The sequence below is a fragment of the Trachymyrmex septentrionalis genome, unplaced genomic scaffold, assembly GCF_001594115.1.
Source record: "Trachymyrmex septentrionalis isolate Tsep2-gDNA-1 unplaced genomic scaffold, Tsep1.0 scaffold66, whole genome shotgun sequence".
NCBI classification, from domain to species: domain Eukaryota; kingdom Metazoa; phylum Arthropoda; class Insecta; order Hymenoptera; family Formicidae; genus Trachymyrmex; species Trachymyrmex septentrionalis.
The window spans coordinates 851,266-872,686 of record NW_017305843.1 but is presented as its reverse complement, the minus strand read 5'-3'; the positions used below and the strand labels follow the sequence as shown (position 1 = coordinate 872,686).

Genomic DNA, 21,421 nt, shown 5'->3' with positions numbered 1-21,421 from the left:
ATTCTTTTACAAAGATGTACAGATAAATAAATAATGCTTTAAAATATTTTAATTAAAATTTCTAATATACATATATGTACTTAAATATTTGTCCAAAGAATATTAGTAAACTTCTCTGAAAGAAAAAGCTTTTTTATCCAAAAGCTTAAAGACTACTGTCATCTTTCATTTCACGAATCAATGTACAAAAGATCATACAAAAAATAGAAATATAAAATGATATTATTTTATCGAAGTCATCTTTCATTACTGTAAATATATCATAAGTAAATCCCAACATTTATTTATGGCGATAGAAAAATAGCGATTGATGTAAATTCTTTTTCGCAAACTCATAGCATTGGAAATCGAACTCGCCAAAATTATGCGGGCTTCAATCCTTGGCATAAAAGCTCTCTCCCCCCCCCTCTCTCTCTCTCTCTCTCTCTCTCTCTCTCTCTCATTACAATGACCTGAATGCATTTCGAACTCGCGATCTCCTCGATTTCCGCGTTTTCATTTTCGTACAAAGAGCGCAGATGCAGGCAGACGCGAACCACCCCTACATACCACTAGAACCAAGTCGCGCCCTGAACAGGCAGCACGAGCGTCATGGCGGCGAGTTGAAATATCGATCGTGGACCAGTGGGATGCTGGCCGCCCGACGTTTCGCCGATCACGCGCTACTATTCAGTACACTAAGTGTTTTGTTATCCTGCCTTCTTGGCTTTTTTTATACCTCTTGTTTGTAAAATTACTGCCAAGGTACTAAAGGAGAGCCTATCGCAGAGAGTACTCGCGAGTGTTTTACGTTTATACGCATTTGTAAACAGCGCCGAAAATGCGGACAACAGTGCTCACAGTTTTGCTCATGTTCGGTATCGCTTACGGTAAGCTCGCTCGACTATTAACGATCTATTGAGAAAATAAATAGTCATGAATAAAAAACAATCACTTGTTTGTTTCGTTAATTGTAGCAGTGATTATTAAAGTGACATAATATAAGACACAATGTGGGAAAATTCTTCCTACTTTTTTATTTATATATATATACAATATTATTATATAAAATTTTATCACTAAGAAAGAAATCTGCGTGTTTAGATATACATTTTAAAATTATACTTTTAAAATTATTATTTTAAAAAATATAATTTTTAATGCACACAAGCATAAATTTTAAAACCGATTATTTTAGAGGAAATATTCTAAAATTCTTATTTCTTTAATAACATGTTAATTCTACTATAAAAACTTCGGAGTGTATTAACTATAATTATTTCTTACAGTGACATTCTATTGTCATTTCATTCTTTTTCTGTTTTTTTTTATTGTTATATGCTTTTAGATTATATATACTTCTATTTTTTTTTTTATTTTTATACGTAATATAAACAAAATTTTAGAACAAACAGCTTGCTCAATTTATAAATAACATTCTATGTACTGATTTATGTAATAATATTGTAATAATATTGTTTTAAACACGTATGATTAAAATCAATTTTTTTATAATTTTGCAATAAATTAAGCGATTATATTAATCACCAAAATAACATATAAATACATAAATACATTTCACATTACTTCGCAATAGAATATAGTTATAGAACAATCTGCAGTTTATTTCTGGCATAGTAATATAAACCTAAGATTCATTTACGTGTACGATTTACATAGATAACTCGATATCAAATTTTATTTTTTATGAAATTACAATACAGTTTATTATTAATTTAATTTATTTTTCTAAAATACAAATATTTCAAAAAAATGAAAAAAATAAATATTAAATATTAAAACGATTCATTAAAATATCAATAAATATCAATATATATTCTTTTAAGCAGGAAACGTTTTTGAAGCGAATCCTGATACGAAGAGGCTCTACGACGATTTATTGTCCAATTATAACAGATTGATACGTCCAGTTGTTAATAATACAGAAACATTAACAGTTTGGTTGGGATTGAAGCTATCACAATTGATAGAAATGGTATACAAATTGATATAAATGTTATTCTAATATTTTGAAACTTAACATTAAATTTTGTTTATAATTTTGTTCTCTTTATTTTTTATATTATATTTTATATAAAATTATATATTATATGTAACATTCTATTGTATTTAAAGAATTTATGAAAGTTGAACTAATGCTAATTTTTTTTTACAGAATCTAAAGAACCAAGTGATGACAACCAACGTCTGGGTAGAGCAGGTCAGTTATGTATTAGTTCGTTTCACTTTTCTTCGCAGTAGTACCGAGCGTTGTAGTCAGACAATTAATAAACTGATCTCTATTCGTTTCTTGCAGAAATGGTTTGATTATAAATTACAGTGGGATCCACTAGAATATGGTGGTATAGATATGTTATATGTACCTTCCGAGAACATATGGCTTCCGGATATCGTTCTATACAACAAGTAAATTACAAAAGATTTGTTACAAATTACAATCGAATAAAAATAAATAAAATCTTTATGCCACAAGATTTTTGCAAATAAAAGTAGACAAATTTATTTTTCGAAATCATCGAAATCCTATGAAAATTAGAGAAAATATATATTTGATATGTTAAAATATGAGGTGCTGTAGAAAGCATTTTTCGAATTAATCTTTTTCTTCCTTTTTGTACAGCGCAGATGGAAATTATGAAGTAACATTAATGACAAAGGCTACTTTGAAATCCACTGGTGAGGTATACTGGAGACCGCCAGCTATTTATAAATCGTCTTGTGAGATCAATGTGGAATATTTTCCGTTTGATGAGCAATCATGTATTATGAAATTTGGTTCATGGACTTACAATGGCGCTCAGGTTATAACAATGTATACTTATATATACAAACAATATAAAATATGCCAGAACAACTGAATTTCTTTAACCAAAGATTGTTTGACCAATCTTTATTTATCTAAGAGCAACTCTTCTTTAATGAAAATATAATATTCCGAATATGAATTTCCAATTAATTATTGATATTTGATAGAAACTTTTTTATGAAGCAAACTTTATTGGAATAAAATAACAAAACATATTCTTTTAAATAAAAGAACTTTTACTTTATTAAAATTAAAATTAAATACAGCTAATACAACAACAAAAATTTAAACATTGCAAAGTATAAAACAACTTAAAATTAATTAAAATTCTAAATAAAAATTTCTATTAAAAAAGTATTATAGTCTTATCTTAAATTTGTTTTTAAAGTATCTTTTAATTATGATTTATTTTTGTTAAAAATTTAAATAGATAATTAATATGTAGATTTATAATACTAATTTCAATTTTATTTCTGTTTATAATTTCAAATTTTGTTTTTATAATGTAGAATATTAAGGTAACATTGTTAATCATTTGCAATCTTTTCTTATAGCTTTAAATTATGTAACTTTAATCTGACATAGCTTGAAAATGTATTTTTTTTTGCAGGTAGATCTGAAGCATATGAAGCAGGAGTCTGGTAGCAATTTTGTTGCGATCGGTATAGATCTCACTGATTTTTATCTATCAGTGGAATGGGATATCTTAGAAGTTCCAGCAACACGTAACGAAGAATATTATCCATGCTGTACGGAACCTTATTCTGGTAAGATTTCATAAGATTTTAAACTTTATTTTCAGAAGAAAAAATAATTGTGCTTGCTCATTCAGGCTATTTTTTATTAATGATACAATTTTAAATTATAAATAATATTGTCTCGAAGGTAATTTAATTTAAATTATTGTAATTATTATTTAATTTCAGATATCACATTCAATATTACGATGAGAAGAAAAACACTATTTTATACTGTCAATCTTATTATCCCCTGTGTCGGTATTACATTTTTGACGGTGCTGGTTTTTTATCTGCCCAGCGATTCCGGAGAAAAAGTAGGTAACATTATTTGAGCAGCCGTTAAAATTTGTACATAGAATTTATAAATTTTATCATAGAAAATTTCTTTACATTCGTAATATTGTTAAAAATTTCGATCCATACTAAATACGAAAAACCTCAATGAAATAAAAATAATAACAAATGCATCAATATAGAAATGATTTTATTATATTATTATATCTTAACCATCGAAAATGTATTTATTATTGCTTCGCAGATATCATTATGCTCTTCCATTCTCCTCTCATTGACGGTGTTCTTCTTGCTCTTAGCAGAGATTATTCCGCCAACATCGTTAGCTATACCTTTGCTCGGGAAATACTTATTGTTCACCATGATTTTAGTTACTTTGTCCATTTGGATCACTGTCTGCGTTTTAAATGTACACTTTCGGTAGGTCGTGATGTATTTTACATATTTTAGAAACATCATTTGATTTCGAATTCTGTCTCTTAAATATAAATCTATAACATGATCCATTCAAAATAAATGTCTCGCAAGTATCTTAGATAAATCTATTTGTAAATGTGATTAAGAAAATTGAAAAATAAGATGTATTTAATTATTAAGAATTAATATACTTCAGTTTGGGATAAAAATTTTATTTAAAAAAAAATAATTTTAATAAAATATATGATTTTTTTTAATTTTTTAATCAAAATTAAGTTTTTTAATCCGAATTTACAGTTTGACGATTTTACTGTTGAAAGAATAATTGCGCAAATTGACATTCATTAATTATAATCCTTATAATGAATAAAATGTGATATCGAATAATTTCTTTCATAGATCTCCTTCTACACATAATATGTCGCCATGGGTAAGACAATTGTTTCTGAATTGGATGCCGAGAGTATTGATGATGCGTCGCACACCATATTCTACACCAGAATACGATGACACTTACATAGATAACGCATACACTAATGAAATAGATTACAGGTAATATCAACATTTTATTAAAGATACTTATTTATCCTTTAACATCTAGAATTTGTTCCTAACAGTGTAAATGACTATCCTTTGGAACTAAAGGGAAGCCCAGATGCATTCGAAAGTGTTACTTCAACATACAAAAGTATTAGAGATGATGATGCACGACATGTACCGCACGCATCAGGTATTTCCTTGTCAGAATTTTTTTTTCTTTAATTTCTTTAATTCTTGAGCATATTCTCTCATAGCATTTATACTGATATTTTTATAAGATAATTTTTCGAAATAAAAAATCTTATTTATAAGAATTTAATTCATTTACATAAGTGTATTACTACAATATATGTATTTATAAAAATGAATACATGTATTATCAACATATATCTGCATTAATAGAAATATAATAATTTCAAACATCATAAATTTATTGTGCATACTGTTGAATTGAAAAGAAAAAAAAAAAACATTTTTAATTAACTGTTTTTTTAAATAATATTTTAATATGAAGTAAATTAAACTTAAAATAAATTAAGATTAATATTTTATAAAACATGTGTATTGACTGAGTATTATTTCAGTTACTGACAGCGAAAATACAATACCAAAACATTTATCTCCAGATGTCATAGCAGCTCTCAAAGGTGTGCGTTTTATTGCTCAACATATAAAGGATGCAGATAAAGATAACGAGGTAAATTTTCCAATACCTGCTTTTCTACATATATTTTTCTATATATTTTCTTGTAATATAATCATTATTTGTCAAGTATTATCTTAACGATATTAAATTTTATCACTTATGATAGAAACGTTCATCCATAGGTTATAGAAGATTGGAAATTCGTAGCTATGGTTTTGGACAGATTCTTTCTTTGGATATTTACGGGCTTGTGTATCGTTGGCACACTATATATAATAGGTCAAGCACCTAGTTTGTACGATACGCGCATACCTGTGGACCAACAACTTTCTAGTATATCATTGCGCAAACATATGCAGCTACCAACAAACACGACTTTTGATGATCAAGTACCATAAAGTGATTTATGTGTAAAGAGTAATCACATGTTATGTCGTGCGTATTCCATTAAGATACGTTCGACATCTTCTTTCTACTCGCAAAAAGTTATCTATACTTTTCCACATGATTCATTCACGAAAACTATTTTTCAATTTCTTTAAATACTTTATTTAAGTAAACATGATTGTTGTAATACATAATAATTGCGACTTTTTTTGCGCATTATATATCAAAGTAGATTAATTTTTTTCGAATATTAAAGGAGTACGTGCAAAACTATGAGTTTTGAAATTGGTGAAATTGACTTAAACTTAATATTATAATTTCAAGTTCACTGATCAAAAGTTTTCTTAGGAAAATCATAAAAAATGGACAGATTGTGCTGTAGCAGCATATAAAAATTGCTTTTAGTTGTTTAAAAAAAAATTGTAGTTTGATAGTTATGATATTTGGGAACAGGTATGCTAGTATGCGTGCTCTAGATTCCAACTTATATCCTTTTTTTTTGGAACTTATATCCTAACAAAGACGGATATGGTTGTGTGTGCGAACGCAAGATCCACGCCTGAGGAATATGGGTCCTGAGAAGGTCCGCTCGACAGCGACGGTTGCTTGCAACGCCTGTGCCAGGGATCAAATCACCTCCGTCCTTCTTGAATATGATCGTTGGTGTTGCTCGGACCGTTCCAATTGATCCGGTTGATTTACATTGCTCTGTGTTGTTCAAGTTGAAGGTGATGCGATCCCGTGGTATCCGGGAACCGTTAATCTCTGCTAACCAGTAGTGATTCGTGCCGGCCAAAATATATGATCCAATTCGCAAACAAATGTCGAACCACTGTTCAGCGGTGATGTCGGAATTGCTTCTAGCTATCTTGTGAATCTGTCTATTATTGTTAGGCAGTATCTTTTTCCTTTTGAGCAAGGAAGGGGTCCCAAAATGTCCAAATGTATATATGCTCGAAGCATCTTGACGGCAACTAAAAGTTTTCTATTGGTGCGGCGTTGTGTCTGGACTTTAGCTTTTTGACATTGAATGCAAGTTCGTGCCCATGTCTGGCAGTCTTTTTTTTATCTGCGGCCAGACGTATCTCTGTGAGATTAACTTAGCTGTGGCTTTGGTTCCTGGATGTCACAATCCGTGTAAGTTTTGGAAGACCTGCCTTCGGAATTATTCCGTAAGGGCGTGATATTGATGTATTTCTATTGCAATACGGTTTTAAGTTGGTACCTGGTATCTGTATCTTCGTGAGTTTTATTATCTTCTCGTCTTCCAACAGTTTCTTGAGTTCTTCGTCAACGTTCAGCTCTTCGAAACTCATGGCTGAGTGAACTGCTTCCACTCGTCCACTACCGTCTTTCCCTGAGATGTGCTGTATGTTCATGGTGAACTGGCTAATGTATTCAAGGTTGAGCTTGCCTCCGTAACTGGTTGAGCGCATATGTCAGCGGTTTATGATCGGTATAGATTATAAAATGCCGGCCCTCCAGCATATGTCGGTAGTATTTTATTGCTGTATAGATTGCCAGCAATTTCCGATTGTACAGACTGCACGTTTGACTGAGTTTTTTGCTCAGGAAGACTAATGGTTGCCATCTTTTTTAGTTTTTTGTTACAAGACTGCTGCTAATGTAATGTCGGAAGCATCTGTTGTGAGTGTTAGTTCCGCTTCCGGATCAGAATGTGCGAACAGAGTTGCTCTTGAAAGTTGCTGTTTTTGCATCTAGAGAATGCGTCTTCTAGTTCCGTCGTCCATTCGATCGGAGTTTTGCTTTTTGTCTTGGGTCCTCCAAGTACGTCGTTTAGTCTTGCTTGATCTTTTGCAGCTCCAGGGATGAAACGTCTATAAAAGTTTATAGTCCCCAAAAACTGTCTTAGTTGCTTTATTATTTTTGGTTTGGAAAGTTTTTGATAGCCTCCACTTTGTCCGGGAGTAGCTGTGTTACCTTACGCTGAAACCAGGTGTCTAAGGAATTTGACTTGATGTACTCCAAAAATTTTGCCACGTTTAATTGGATGCCATAATTTTCTATTCTCGTGAATATTTCTTTCTAAGGTGTTCCTTATGCTCCTCTTCTGAGTTCGAGGCGATTAATATATCATCGATATGCATAGCAATAGTCGAGGCCGTGTAGTATCTTGTTTATAAAACGCTGAAATGTCTGTGCAGCGTTTCTTAATTCGAAAGGCATGTATAGAAATCCGAATAGACTGAATGGCGTAATGAAAACCATCTTCGCTCTATCGTCTTCGTGTACTTCGTAGAATCTGATTGTATGCCCGGAAAATCTAATGTTGAGAAGACTTTCTTATCGTGTAGAGTATGGGCGAAATCTTTGTATGGAATCGGGAATATCGATCCGGAATGGTTCTTGTGTTTAAGCTTGCGGTAGTCTCTGCATGGTCTCCATGTTCCCCCTTTCTTAGGAGCGAGATGTAATGGGGATGACTATGGACTCTTTGAAGGCTGAATTATTCCCTTTTGAAGAAGTAAGTTGAATTTCACTTTTGCTATTTGTAGTTCATCTAGTACTAACTGTCTAGATCGACAAACTTCCAATTGACCCTGAGTGATCTTGATATGATGCACCATGGAGTGTTTCCATGAACTGTTCTCCTTGATTATGCGGGCGTTGATTGATAAAAACTTGGCCAAGATGTCGTGATATGACGTTTCTTTAATAATGGCCTTCATCGACTCTACTGAATTTACGGTAGGTGAACCTCTTTCGTTTTTCCATCAATCAGTTGCTTGTTCTTTCTGGTAACAGATGGCACTTCACTAGAAAGTCTGAACCGATGATAAGCTGTGTCACATCGGCTATGATGAACCGCCATAGGAAATTGCGGCGTAACCCGAAATCAGGTTGTAGCGTGATGTATCTGTATGTAGTGACCACGGATCGGTTTGCTGCGTACAGCTGGTGCGTTTTGTCTGCCTTGTGACGTGCGTCCGTGAATAGACGCTTAAATCGGAGCCTGTATCAATGAGGTACCTTATTTTAGAGGTACCATCTGTCATGAACAGGCGGCTGGTAGTGGTACTAGCCGCCTTTAATGACTACTCTCCTTGTTTTCCTGGAAATTGCAGGGTTTGGTGCACTTCTTTGCTTCGGTTCCGAATCGTCGATGATAGTAATAGACATTTTTCTAGGGGGTGTTTCTGCTGCGGCTTCGACTTCTGTTTCGCTCACGTTTCTTTACCTTCGTGAGCTTTGGTTAGTGAAGCAACTTGTTTTATTAATTCTTGGACTTGCATCTCCAAGATTTTTTAGAGTTGCTGCTTCCGCTGTGGTTGATGTAACAGCCATGACTACCCTGCTTGTGACTTCGTGAATCCTGTCTGCTTGATCGACTACCTCGGTTAGCCGGTCTTCGATCCTAGTTACTATTAGGCTTGCATCTGTAATGACAAGTGTGCGGAGTTGTCGATCAAATATGGTAGTGCCTACTAGTGTTTGTAGGTAACACAAAAACTGGGAAGATTTTCTATCTCCTAGTTTTTCGTGCTCTAGTAACTGCCTTATGCGCTGCTCTTGGAATGCCTCAGTATCAATGCTTGCTTCAACGTGAGGTATGTATCCTTGTCGGGTGAATTGGCTACCAGGTTCTTTACTTCACGAGCATGCGTGGCATCTAATTGGACTGCGTAGGCGTATTTAGTCTTGCGTTATTTCACTGAGTATGAATTTGCCCTTCTATTGCCTTTCTATTGCGAACCAGAGCTCAGGTTCTTCTAGCTGAAAAGGCGGGGGCTTAATTACGATCCGTTGTATGCTGAGGGAATTAATGGCTGCTTTCCCATCTGTTCCGTTTCCACTTTTCATTGTAAATCACGCAGGGTCATCAGTTTAGTGGTTCTAATATGGGAGCAAGTACGCTAATATGCGTGCTCTAGATTTCAACTTATATCGTCCTGATAAAGACGATGTGGTTGTATGTGTGAACGCAAGATCCACGTCTGAGGAATTTGAGCCGAGCCCTGAGAAAGGCTCGACAGCGACGGTTGCTTATCGTTAACGCCTGTGCCTGGATCGCCTCCGTTCACTTTTTGAGTATGACCGGTGTTGCTTGGGTCATTCCAAAGGCTGAGGGACATTGATATTGGATGTCCTGGTGTGCTTGGATCATTCCAAAGGCTGAGGGACGTTGATATTGGATGTCCTGGTGTGCGCTGTTGATCCTATCGTCTGCATTGCTCTGCGGTTCGTCAGGTTAAAGGTGATGCAATCCTGTTGGTCGAGTGCTCCGTGATATCCGGGAACCATTGATCTCACTAGGTCGGATACCTCGTAAGTGAGGACCACTGGCTGTTCGTCTTTTTCGTCTCTCATTCATTGAGGGGTTACTAAATAATCCCTCTAATCTCCTGATGTGCGTCCGAGTGGTGATTATGCCGACCTCAGAGAGAATCGTCTAAAATGCGATTCTAGGATATATATCGCTTGAGAACTTCTACAGTCGTTCCAACAACTGGGCGGAAAACTCAGAACTTATCTCGGGTCGCTTGTGGGCCTCTTTATACTACATGGGCTGAAAAGTCCCGGGATTTTTAATGAAAACAAGCGTTTTTTGGGCAAAGTTATATTTATTCCTCAACATAGTTGCCTTCGAGGGCGATACACTTGGTATAGCGATTTTCCAACATTTCGATGCCCTTTCTGTAGTACGAAACGTCCAAGCCTTCGAAATACGCCTCGGTTTCCGCGATGACTTCCTCATTCGATCTGAATCTCTTTCCCTGGAGTCACCGCTTGAGGTTTGGGAACAGATAATAGTCGCTGGGGGCCAAGTCTGGAGAATACGATGGGTGAGCAACCAATTCGAATCGTAATTGGTCCAATTTGGCCATCGCTTTCAAGGACGTGTGTGACGGTGCGTTATCGTGATGGTACAGAACTTTTTTCTTCGCCATATGGAGCCGTTTTTTCTTTATTTCGTCGTTCAGTTTGTCTAATAACGCTGCATAATACTCTCCTGTGACTGTTCTTCCCTTCTGCAGGTAATCGATGAAGATTATGCCATGCGCATCCCAAAAAACGGAGGCCATAACCTTCCCGGCCGAGCGTTGGTCTTTTGGCCGCTTTGGTCGGCTTTCGTGGCTTTCCAGCCACTCTGCAGACTGCCTATTGGACTCAGGCGTATGGTAATGGACCCACGTTTCACCCATCGTCACAAAACGTCGTAAAAAGTCCGCTCGATTACGCTGCAACAACGCTAAACCGGCCGTTGAATCATCAACGCGCTGCTGTTTTTGGTCGACGGTCAGCAAACGCGGCACCCATCGCGCCGATAGCTTTTTCATCTCCAAAAGATCGTGCAAAATGTATCCCGCCCGTTCTTTTGAGATGCCCACGGCCTCAGCTAACTCGCGCAACTTCACTTTACGATCACTCAAAACGATTCGATGCACTTGCTTTACGATTTCCGCATTCGTAGCCTCTTTTGGCCTTCCAGAGCGAAGTGCGTCTTCGGTGCTTGTACGACCCATTTAAAATTCACCACCGATAAACTGTTGTTCTCGAAGGAGCAGATGTGGGATAACATTTCTGCAACCATTGCAATGATTGTTCAGAAGTTTTTCCCATCAAAAAACAATGTTTGATCAAGATGCGATATTCCTGGTTTTTCCATTTTTTTTACGAAGGCGAAAGTAGCGTCATTCAAACGACTGTAGCTTGTAAATGAATGAACGAAATGTCATGAAACTTCATACATAAGCTAGTAACAGCTGAGCCTCTCGAAATCAATCATGTTCATTTTCTAGTGGCGCCACCTATTGAAAAATCCCGGGACTTTTCAGCCCATGTAGTATACTCGCTCTGCGAGATCCCCGTTCGTACGGGTTCGCGCTCGAACATCCTCTGGGGGCATAACGCGAAGCTCCACTGACTAGCGCCGGGCGCAATCACGACGCATGGTCTGCTATGCGCGCGGGCGCGTCTTGTGGCACGAGTCGTCTGCTCGACCGCCACAGGTAGTATGCACATTGTAAATTGCATAATTTTTTTTAAAAGCAATTATGTCCCAAATAACACAACAGCACCTGCAAAGTGTAAAAAAAAGCGCTTATATATACTTTTTAGGACTTTCTTAACGTTTTGTATTTTGTAGGCACTGTGTGCTACTTGGGGCGTTTTCTTTACATCATTTCATTATGTGCATAAAAATAAAAAATGAGTAGTTTACTAAATAAAGATATTTTCCAGTCCGATTAGATCGGAAAATAGCGATCTTCAATAGTGCTACAGCAAAATCTGTTCATTTTTTATGATTTTGCCTAGGAAAATATTTGATCAATGAGTCAAAAATTATAACATATTAGTTTAAGCCAATTTTACTGAAAGTCAAAAATTAAAAAAAATTAAGTTTTTGTGTATGTAGGATCCTTTTGCAAAATACTACACAAGAATTATAGAGAATACACTATTGTCTTTTAATAAGTAATTGTACATATTAATTTATTTTGATTTAATTTATTTTGATTAATATAAAAAAATATAAAATTAATTACATTTATTTAATATCGTAGAACAGTTTACAAAATTTGTCGATATATTTTACTATTTACATGTATTATCGCCAATGATGACATGCACAAAATGGATTTATTTTGACATACAATGCAAGGAAATAATTACATATAGTTTTTCGCTTTTAATATTATAATAATATAACTGCAAAAATCCAATATAACTACAATATGAGATCAAGCAATTTTAATTCTCATTAAATGAAAAAAAGCATTATTATACACCTCTTCCATGCACTGAATCTATAACCAAATATAGCAAAAATGAAATGATAAATAAGGTATGAATTACATAGCTCATATACGCAAGATTTTATGTCGAAATTAATAAGAAGTTTGTATTACAAAAAACAAAGGTAACTTTATTTTCAGTTACATAATTATTCCACAATGATCACATCATCGGTCAAAATAAAATCTCTATTACAACATTTGCTTATCGTAGACGTAATTTTAACATTACACTGTTTGCCAAATAAAATTGAATAAAATATATGAGATGTATTTGTATATGAAAATGGAACGTTATTAAAGTTACAATAAATGAACGTCTTTATTTATTTTACACTTCCTCGAAAGTAATAAATTATAACTTAATGTCACACAAATGTGCCGACTGAGTATATAAAGAGACAAAAAATTATTAAGATTTTTTTCTTTATAAAGGAAAATATAATTTTTACAAAAAATTCTATAGTATCAAACAATCCTTTATTCTAAATCGATTATCATTAATTCTGGCGATTCGCTTGTACTACTAATGGAGCTGGTTTGCGATTTCTTTGGCGATGAAATGCCACTGACTGGTTTCTTTGTACTTTGTGTCGGCGTGTTATCCTCATCGTCATCATCACTATCTGATATCAAATCGATAACAACAGCACGTTTCTTCTCCTTTGGTGCCGGAGGATTGCTTTCATCTGAACAAATAAACAAAACGTCGTATTATATATAACGCTTATTGTTTAACGTAAAATAAAATAATATTGAAGAAACTGTATATACAGAGTGTCCCATTTTAAGTGCCCCAAGTAAATCTCTTGAAAAATACATATTATAAAATACAAACGAAATGTTTCAGATGAAAGTAAAATGATTTCAAAGGAAATTTTAGTTACATTGTTCTTTCTGAGTGGAAGCATTTTTCTAATTATTCTATATATAAAATTATTAAGATAAAGATATCAATAATTTACAAGATATTTTATACTTTATTCTAGCATATATTGACATGAAATATTAAATATCTCGTAAACTATGTATTAATTTTTTTATTATACCTTTTATGAACAGAATAATAAGAGGAATCGCTAATGGTAAATGAATTGAGGTCAAAAACATAGTTGCTTTAAAATATATATATAACCAAAATGGACAATTTTTTAAATAAGCAACTATGTGTATATTCTTTATGCCAATTGATTCGTCCCATTATTCTGTTATCCTAGGCAAAGATCTTTATAAGTAATACAGAACCAAAGTACAAATATCGAATTTCAAAAAAATAAATAGAATCTATAAAATATATTACCATTTAGATCATAAAAAAATTTTATTTTTATTTTATATTTAATTATTCTCTCACTCTATAAAGAATTGATTCATATCAATAATGCCAAATTCAATAGTCCCGTGTAGGGTTGCTAGTTCTCCATCGGACGCCTCCCTTGGTGGCGTATTGGGGAATGCTCGCCGGCTTGCCGGAGGGTACCGGGGAAATAAAATACTCTGGATGAACCAAAACTAGCAACAAAACTTAGCAATGAAGAAAACAATCTCGACAGAATCTACCCCACGTGGTATTCCAAGCAATAACTCGGGCAGTCCACCCTCTTCGGAGGTTGGCCCCAAGGATTCTGGGGAGGGGCCCAATCATTGCTTTCCAATAATAATGTGAATCAGAAACCCAACAACTATGATGGCAATAATGATCAAAATGAGCAGGACTCTACTCCATCCAACCATACACTTTACACTTCGTTAGTCGCGAAAAAGCGTCTTGTCCGAAAGACAACGTTCTTCATCCTTTAGTGGCTTTACAGATATCAACCAATTAGTAGAGGAAAGTCAACAAACAAACAAAAATCACACAAATACAGATTGTTAGGATAATACTACTATTAATAGTAACTGGAAGAAAGTTAAAAAGAAAAGGCAGCGCAATAGTCCTAAAACAATGACAACGAACTTCAAACAGACAGAACTCAACAATTACTGGCTTAGCAATCCAGTATTACATTCAACAGATCAAACATGAAACAATCTTCTATCATTGAAGACCGATGATGAAGAACGATGACATTATAGAAGCTGTGGAACATTTCAATAGTTGCATACAACAATCAGCTTGGAATTCTACACCATTTAACTTGTATTCAAATGACATAATACCTATGCACTCTCAGACAATAAAAGAAAAACGAGGAAGCAATGACAGCAAACCAGATTCCTCAGCGACAAGACTCGATTAAATTCAATCACAGCAAAGCTTAAATTATTATTACGCAATGATAAAAACCAGGAAATCCAAATATATCTTAAAAACTTAAACGCGACAGCAGCAATTATTCTCTATAGAAAGCGACAGGGAAACTCAAACAACTCATATTTACTTAACCTATTAGGAAAGCTAATGGCGCATAAGCAAAAAGCGATAGTGAAAAAGCTGCCACATTTGCAGCACATCTTCAAGATGTCTTCGCATCTAACTCCTTCCAAGGAGATACTAATAAAATGGAGGAAGGAGGATTACCTGATCAAACTCATCAACTGGATTTACCTATTAATAAGTTCTCAAAAAACGAAATAATCCAAACGATAAATTAAACCTGCGTAAAGCTCCAAGTTACGATTTGATCACTGCTAAAATTCTGAAGGAACTTCTCAAAGACGGTATTACCTATCTTACTCAATTCTACAACGCAATAATAAGAAGAGGATTTATTTCTTAGCAGTAAAAAGTAACCCAGGTGACGGGTAACCCCATGATTCTCAAACCTAAAAAATGTCTTACAATGTTAAATCATATATCCAATAAGCCTTCTTCCAATCCTTTCTAAAGTGCTGGAAATTCTCTTCCTAAAAAGATTTATAGCGATAATAGAGAAAAATCAGTTGATTCCAAATCACCAATTTGACTTTAGGCAAAAGTACAGTACAATCGAGCAAATCCACAGATTTGTAGAAAAGATAAACTCAACATTTCAACAAAAAAAGTACTGCTCTATGTAATGTTTTTTGATATATCCTTCAACCAAGCCTTCTAAGCCTTCGATCGAGTCTGGCACGAAGGTCTTTTATATAAGACTAAAAGTTCCCAATAAACTAATCCAGCTGAGACGTACAATAACTTCAGACTCAAGCTCGGCTGAAAAACTAGAAGTTCAAACTCTGTCGAGCTTTTAGGCTCGAGCTTTTTAAGCTAAATGGCTCGAATTCATATCGAACTTCTCGAACCTAATAAGCTCGATGAACTGAACTTGGGCTTTTTTCGTCCCCACTTCTTTGATTTCATTTGTCCCCACTCCTCTTAGTAAATATCAAATCTGAGAAATATAGAACTATCGAGCTCGAGTCCGAGTTGAAGATATTTTGCAGACCTCTAGGCTGAGGCATCCGCTAAACTACAGAGAAGTCTCGATAACATATCAAAATCTGACGATTCAAAAACTGACGAATGAAAGTTAATCAAGTTCTATACACGTGACGTTTAACCAGACGAGAAACTTGTCCAACTGTGAATTTAATGGTATACAAATTCCTCAAGCTAATGAAGCCAAAAATACTTGGGACTCTATCCAGATAGACGACTCACTTGGCAAAAATACATTTTTACTAAGAGGAAAGCAATGGGTGCCCAGCTAAGGGAACTTTACTAACTCATGTATAGGAATTCACAACTCTCTCTTGAGAACAAATTATTGCTTTACAAATGCACAATTATATCTATCTGGAGCTATGGAGTGCAATTATGGGGTACAACTGCCTATTCGAATATTGAGACCCTACAACACTTCCAATCCAAAATACTTCGAATGATCACCAACTCATGGTATATAATTAACAATAGACTCCACCATGATCTCAACATTCCCATTCAAGTCAAAGAATAAATTAAAACCAGAATTAAAGCATACAAAACTCGTATTCAGGCCATCCTAATGCCTATGCATCACAACTAACAAATCCCAGGAAAATATTCCACAGACTGAAAAGAAAAGCCCCGCAAGATCTAATAAGACTAAAAGTAATATATTATAGATGAGCCACTGGGTTTATTCCATGCCCGCTCACCTATTCGTATTGACTCAACTACTGCTAAATGTCTACCTAGATAGATCGCACTACTGAACTTATTAAAAATAAAAAAAAATAAAAAAAAATTCAATAGTGTATCATATGTCTTCAATTAAATTGTCATAAATTTCAAAGATTTATCTTTTTATTCACAGTACTATTGGGTGATAAAGTATAGTGTATTTGATAAATCTTTTAAGCTTTTGTAATATTCAAGTATTTTGCTCTCACCTAAATCCACTGTGTCTACATCGATTTTATTATCTCTTGAATCAGTCGCAGTCTTTGTTTCACTTTTTTCTTTATCTTTATCCTTATCTTTATCTTTTTCTTTTTTCAGTACTAAATTCTCCCATGAACCATCTTGCAATAATTGAATCTCATTTACGTCTGGCAATAACTTATTTGAATTAAGAACTTCTTGAAAGTATCCATCAATTACAAGATTATCATAAAGCGCCGCCTTGTCACAAACTGGACAATTCCAGGTAGGTTTTCGCTCATTCATTTGAAGGAATAAAGAAGCATCGAAACATTGCAAATGAGAACATGTCGATGCACGACATGGCGTACACATTCTCATTTTTCCTAGAGGACAAGCTAATGATACCCTCAATGACGTTGTAGCTATTTCACTATCCGCATCTTCGTTTAACTTCTCCTTAACTGTAAAATAAATTATATTTACGTAATAAAAAATTGTTTGGTATTATTCTCATACTGTTTACGATCAAAAATTAATTGCTTACTTAATCCTCTGGTATAGTCGGAATGTCTTACACCTCTATTTTTTAATCTACTAAGTAATTCTGCGCTGGATAATTTTCTGACGAGGTATACTGCAATTGCATATCGTCTACCGTAATCAGCCGACCATGTAACACGAATCTCGTTTCCAACAGTAGGTGACAATTTCACTAAAGGACTAATATTGACAGGCCGTGGTGGTCTCTTTGGCTCTACACTTGGTTTATTAGTGGGTATAGGATTCTAAAAAAAATATTTATTACATTTCTCAACATTTGTTATTTTCTAGAATAATAATTTAATTGTCATTTACGTATAAACACAAAATCTTTTGTGCATTCATTAAGTGCGAACTCAAAGGTTCTATTTATATTTAAACAAATTTATCTATTGTTTTAATTCAAATAAAACTTGTACTTATGTGTAAAATTTTGAAAAAAGATATGTATAAATTTGGTTTGACGTACCGGTAAAGGACACAATTTTCCATTAATTTTTACTGCAATGTTTGGAGGAAAATAATCTTCCTGCTCGCATGATGTTTCTTGTAAACAGAATCGCATTTGTACCTAATTATAATAAATTAGATGAGATTCATAAATCTATTAATAACATAACAAAATATTTTTTAACGATTCTTTATATACGTCCTTTTATTATAAAGATTTAAAGTTTTATACATTCTTAACACACCTGTACAACATAGTCCATTTTACTGCCAGCTCGACAATCACGTGAGCTTGCAATATCTGTCGCTTGTTGTGGTGTCAAATGAAACAGGAATGTATTTTCCTGCAGTCTCAGCGTTCCCTGTGGCATTAAACTAGAAGGTTTCAATAATTCACCTAATAAGTCAAAAAATGGAAGTTTCTTCAATCTAACATCTGGATGAACTGGATATTGGCTTGTAGGTTGTATTTGTAATGGACCTGGTAAAACTTTGGCTGGGTATACAGACTGCTGATATGGACTATATGCCGCACTTGTAGTACGCTGAAAAAAATATTAAAAATAATAAAATCAATTAAAAAACGGCTCCTCGATATCTAAATAAACAAAATAAAATACTATAAACATATAAGGCAATTGAGGATAATAGCACTAATTAATATGCAATAAGATTTCCAGTAAAAATAAATATGTATTTACTTCATACTTTCCACACAAAAAATCAAACGTTTCGGCTTCATTCGAGCCATATTCAATGATTAAAAACATTGGCTATGTTTACACCGAACGCTTAGTCCATGATCTATAATTTGTACGATAAATGTCTTTGTTTAACCTACAGAATAAACAAGGACATCTACAGATAAAAATGACCAAATTTTACGGTAATTTATTCAGTAAATGTTTATTCTAAATTACGGTAAATTAGTCAATAATTTGTGGAGGCTAATAAAATGGTAATTTAAAAAAAATTATAAAAATAAAATAATTTGATGTAAAAATATTTAACCTTCAGTTATTAAATTCAAAACGCTTTATTTTAAATAATATTTTTATTTTGATATTACACATTGATATACAATATAATATATTTTGTATACCAATTGTCATATATTTAGTATATAATAATTAAAATAATTAATATGTAATATTAATTATTTTAATTATTATATATTAAATATATGACAATTAAAAGACTAGGTACAAGCTAGCTAAATTAAAGAAACTTCAAATAAGTTTTTTTTATTAAGATTCTAAAAAATGAAACAAATATAATAAAATTAAACTTGTACATATTTTGTACATATTTTGTTTTTTTTTTATTTGTATTTTTATATATTTTACTTTACAATTAAATTTAATGAAACTTCCATTTATTTGCTTGCTATTTTAGCTACTAGACTGTTAAAATTTTTATTAAAATAAAAACAAAGACACAATTATACATCAAAAATAAAATAATCTTTCTATAATTGCACTATTGTCGGAATATCTAAATAGAAATATAAAATAATTTTAATATAGAGTAATTTAGTAAAAAGCTAGATTTTAAAATATAAAACAAAGAATTATATAAAAAAAAAATTCTAGAATTTTTAATCTGCATCGCTTTCTATTTTTTTAGTCACTGTACCAAATCTCAGGGAACCATATATTGAAAACGGATTTTAGCATCGATTAGATTTTACGTTTACATTTAGTGAAGTCTTATTATTATTCTATCAGCGATTTATATTCTCAATAAGAATATTAAAAGAATATCGTTTTATATATTATGCATTAATGTAGAACATAAATAAAACATATTTGTGTACAAAACTATAAAAAAAAAACAAATTGTATCAACATCACCAATAAATTACCATTTTACCGTAATTTTACCGTAAGTAATCATCAAATTGAATTTGACGATAATTTTACATCTCTAACTGGACATCTATTGTATAAGTCGCGGACTAAGGGCACGGTATAAATGCAGCCATAGATTCCGCATTATTTCTCATTCCCATCAGTAATCTTCTTAAGGTTCCTGAGTAATCAGCATGATTCAAAATCAATCGGCGGCCTAGCGAAATGTGATGAAATCGGTAGTGTCACACACACACACAAGCACAAGCCCATATACATGTGCTTTCGGCGCGCCGAAAGCGAGCACATGTATAACTAGCCTTTATACAAAACGGCGCCTTTTTGCGAAATCAACGATCGTTTCTCAATTAGACTGACGTACTTTAACCTTTTCACGAAAAGACTAACTCACATCATATTGGTTAATGATATACGTTCTGCAAAAAACGGAACTAGGCTAGAATTTAGGCCTAGAATGTAGGCTTTACGCAGAAAGGTAAAGGTATAGAATACCCCGATCATCTAAAATTTTGGTAAAAATACACTCATTCGATGCGTTTTTGCACAAAATGAATCTGGCAGAAAAAAGTGCCGTTCTGGCCTCCGAATAGAGATATTAAGCGTTAAAGTTGACGACTATTGAGATTAGAAAATCTGTCAGTCACACTGCGAAATTGTAACCCATGTAGACAGTGGAGTATGTAGACTAGTGCTCTTGGGTTCGGGGGGGGCTCTACGCTGCAAATAAAACAAAAAAAACATATCCTGCCCGCTTGGAACCTAACCGCCTAGAAGTCGCAGCCTAGACAGTGTCCACTTGGAATATTTCTAACCCATGTAAACAGTGAGGTGTGAAAATATAAAATGCACATAAAATTCCAATATACATCTAAACAGATATAGTGGATATGAATTAGAAATATTTTTTATGTTTTGTAATGTGTGTGTATATAATAATGCACATAAAATATAATTCTAATATTCACTAATATGTCTATATTATAATATGTTTCTATCTGTATGTATATATGTTACACGTAACAAAAACAGATAAAGTAGCTACGTAGTGCTAGACGTTTTGTTAGCCTTTTTATAGAATGTGTATCATTAACCAATAAGGCTGATGTGAGTTAGTCTTTTCGCAAAAAGGCTAAAATGCGTCAGTCTAATTGAGGAACAATCATTGATTTCACAAAAAGGCGCCGTTTTGCAGAAAGGCTAGCCTTTTCGTAAAAAGGCTGTGACATATACATTGAAATGAGAAATAATGTGGAATCAATCCTTTTAATCGCTGAAAATAGTTTGAATGGTGCAAAAGCTTTTGATTTTTCATGTGGAGTACGAAATATGAAGTAAAAGTATGAAGTAAGTACAATTTTTATTGCAAATCTGATTACACATTAATTATTGCGCCATTACATTTAGTAATCTTATATTAATGTTTGTCTATTTAAAATTATATTTCTAATATAATTCATAAATAGCAAAAAGTAATCCTTAATCGTTATTTCTTATGAATTAAAACAAGGAAATTCATTTCTAACATTAAATTTTCATGTACATTAAAGGAATAATATACTTTTGCTTACCTGTGGTGTTACACTAGTGTAACCAGTTGACTGATATACTGGATTGGTCCTAGGTGCTTGAGGTAAGGATGCTTGATGTGCAGGAGTTAATTCTTTCCCAGCAGAAATTGATGCCTGTTGCTGTTGTTGTTGGC

The 21,421-nt window shown here is 33.4% G+C and overlaps 2 protein-coding genes and 1 pseudogene across 7 annotated transcripts in view; 1 reads left to right on the top strand and 2 right to left on the bottom strand.

Annotated features, from left to right (window-relative positions):
* Positions 1 to 597: 597 nt before the first annotated feature.
* LOC108753189 (acetylcholine receptor subunit beta-like 2) lies at positions 598 to 5,987 on the top strand. Of its 4 annotated transcripts, XM_018494569.1 has the most exons (12): positions 598 to 869; positions 1,830 to 1,975; positions 2,156 to 2,200; positions 2,297 to 2,406; positions 2,621 to 2,801; positions 3,417 to 3,573; positions 3,733 to 3,860; positions 4,085 to 4,260; positions 4,657 to 4,809; positions 4,875 to 4,987; positions 5,382 to 5,494; positions 5,626 to 5,987. In XM_018494569.1, exons 1-12 carry the CDS (start codon positions 821 to 823, stop codon positions 5,839 to 5,841), a joined length of 1,587 nt encoding a protein of 528 aa, XP_018350071.1. In that variant the 5' UTR covers positions 598 to 820; the 3' UTR covers positions 5,842 to 5,987. The 4 variants fall into 4 exon arrangements, with proteins under 4 accessions (XP_018350071.1, XP_018350070.1, XP_018350073.1 ...); XM_018494568.1 differs by having other exon boundaries at positions 2,156 to 2,406; XM_018494570.1 differs by lacking the exons at positions 598 to 869; positions 1,830 to 1,975 and having other exon boundaries at positions 2,164 to 2,200; positions 2,626 to 2,801.
* A 4,036-nt stretch (positions 5,988 to 10,023) lies between these two features.
* LOC108753127 lies at positions 10,024 to 11,455 on the bottom strand (annotated as a pseudogene).
* Positions 11,456 to 12,840: 1,385 nt separating this feature from the next.
* The window catches only part of LOC108753218 (E3 SUMO-protein ligase PIAS3), a 10,619-nt gene continuing 2,038 nt past the window's right edge, over positions 12,841 to 21,421 (bottom strand). The window contains exons 4-9 of one of the 3 annotated variants that reach the window (XM_018494628.1): positions 21,288 to 21,421; positions 18,094 to 18,393; positions 17,868 to 17,969; positions 17,403 to 17,643; positions 16,885 to 17,319; positions 12,841 to 13,277 (exon numbers count right to left, since the gene is read on the bottom strand). The exon at positions 21,288 to 21,421 is cut by the window's right edge and continues 5 nt beyond it. In XM_018494628.1, the coding sequence (XP_018350130.1) occupies positions 13,069 to 13,277; positions 16,885 to 17,319; positions 17,403 to 17,643; positions 17,868 to 17,969; positions 18,094 to 18,393; positions 21,288 to 21,421 (1,421 nt within the window). In that variant the 3' untranslated portion in view covers positions 12,841 to 13,068. The remainder of the gene's footprint in view (positions 13,278 to 16,884; positions 17,320 to 17,402; positions 17,644 to 17,867; positions 17,970 to 18,093; positions 18,394 to 21,287) is intronic. The other 2 variants (XM_018494626.1, XM_018494625.1) reach the window with 2 other exon arrangements.

Bases quoted from the DNA above. Each gene is read 5' to 3' on its own strand.
- LOC108753189 (XM_018494568.1), top strand. From the start codon at position 821: ATGCGGACAACAGTGCTCACAGTTTTGCTCATGTTCGGTATCGCTTAC. The intron at 1,976-2,155 runs GTATACAAATTG...TTTTTTTTACAG, and splicing joins TATCACAATTGATAGAAATG to AATCTAAAGAACCAAGTGAT. The intron at 2,407-2,620 runs GTAAATTACAAA...CTTTTTGTACAG, and splicing joins GATATCGTTCTATACAACAA to CGCAGATGGAAATTATGAAG.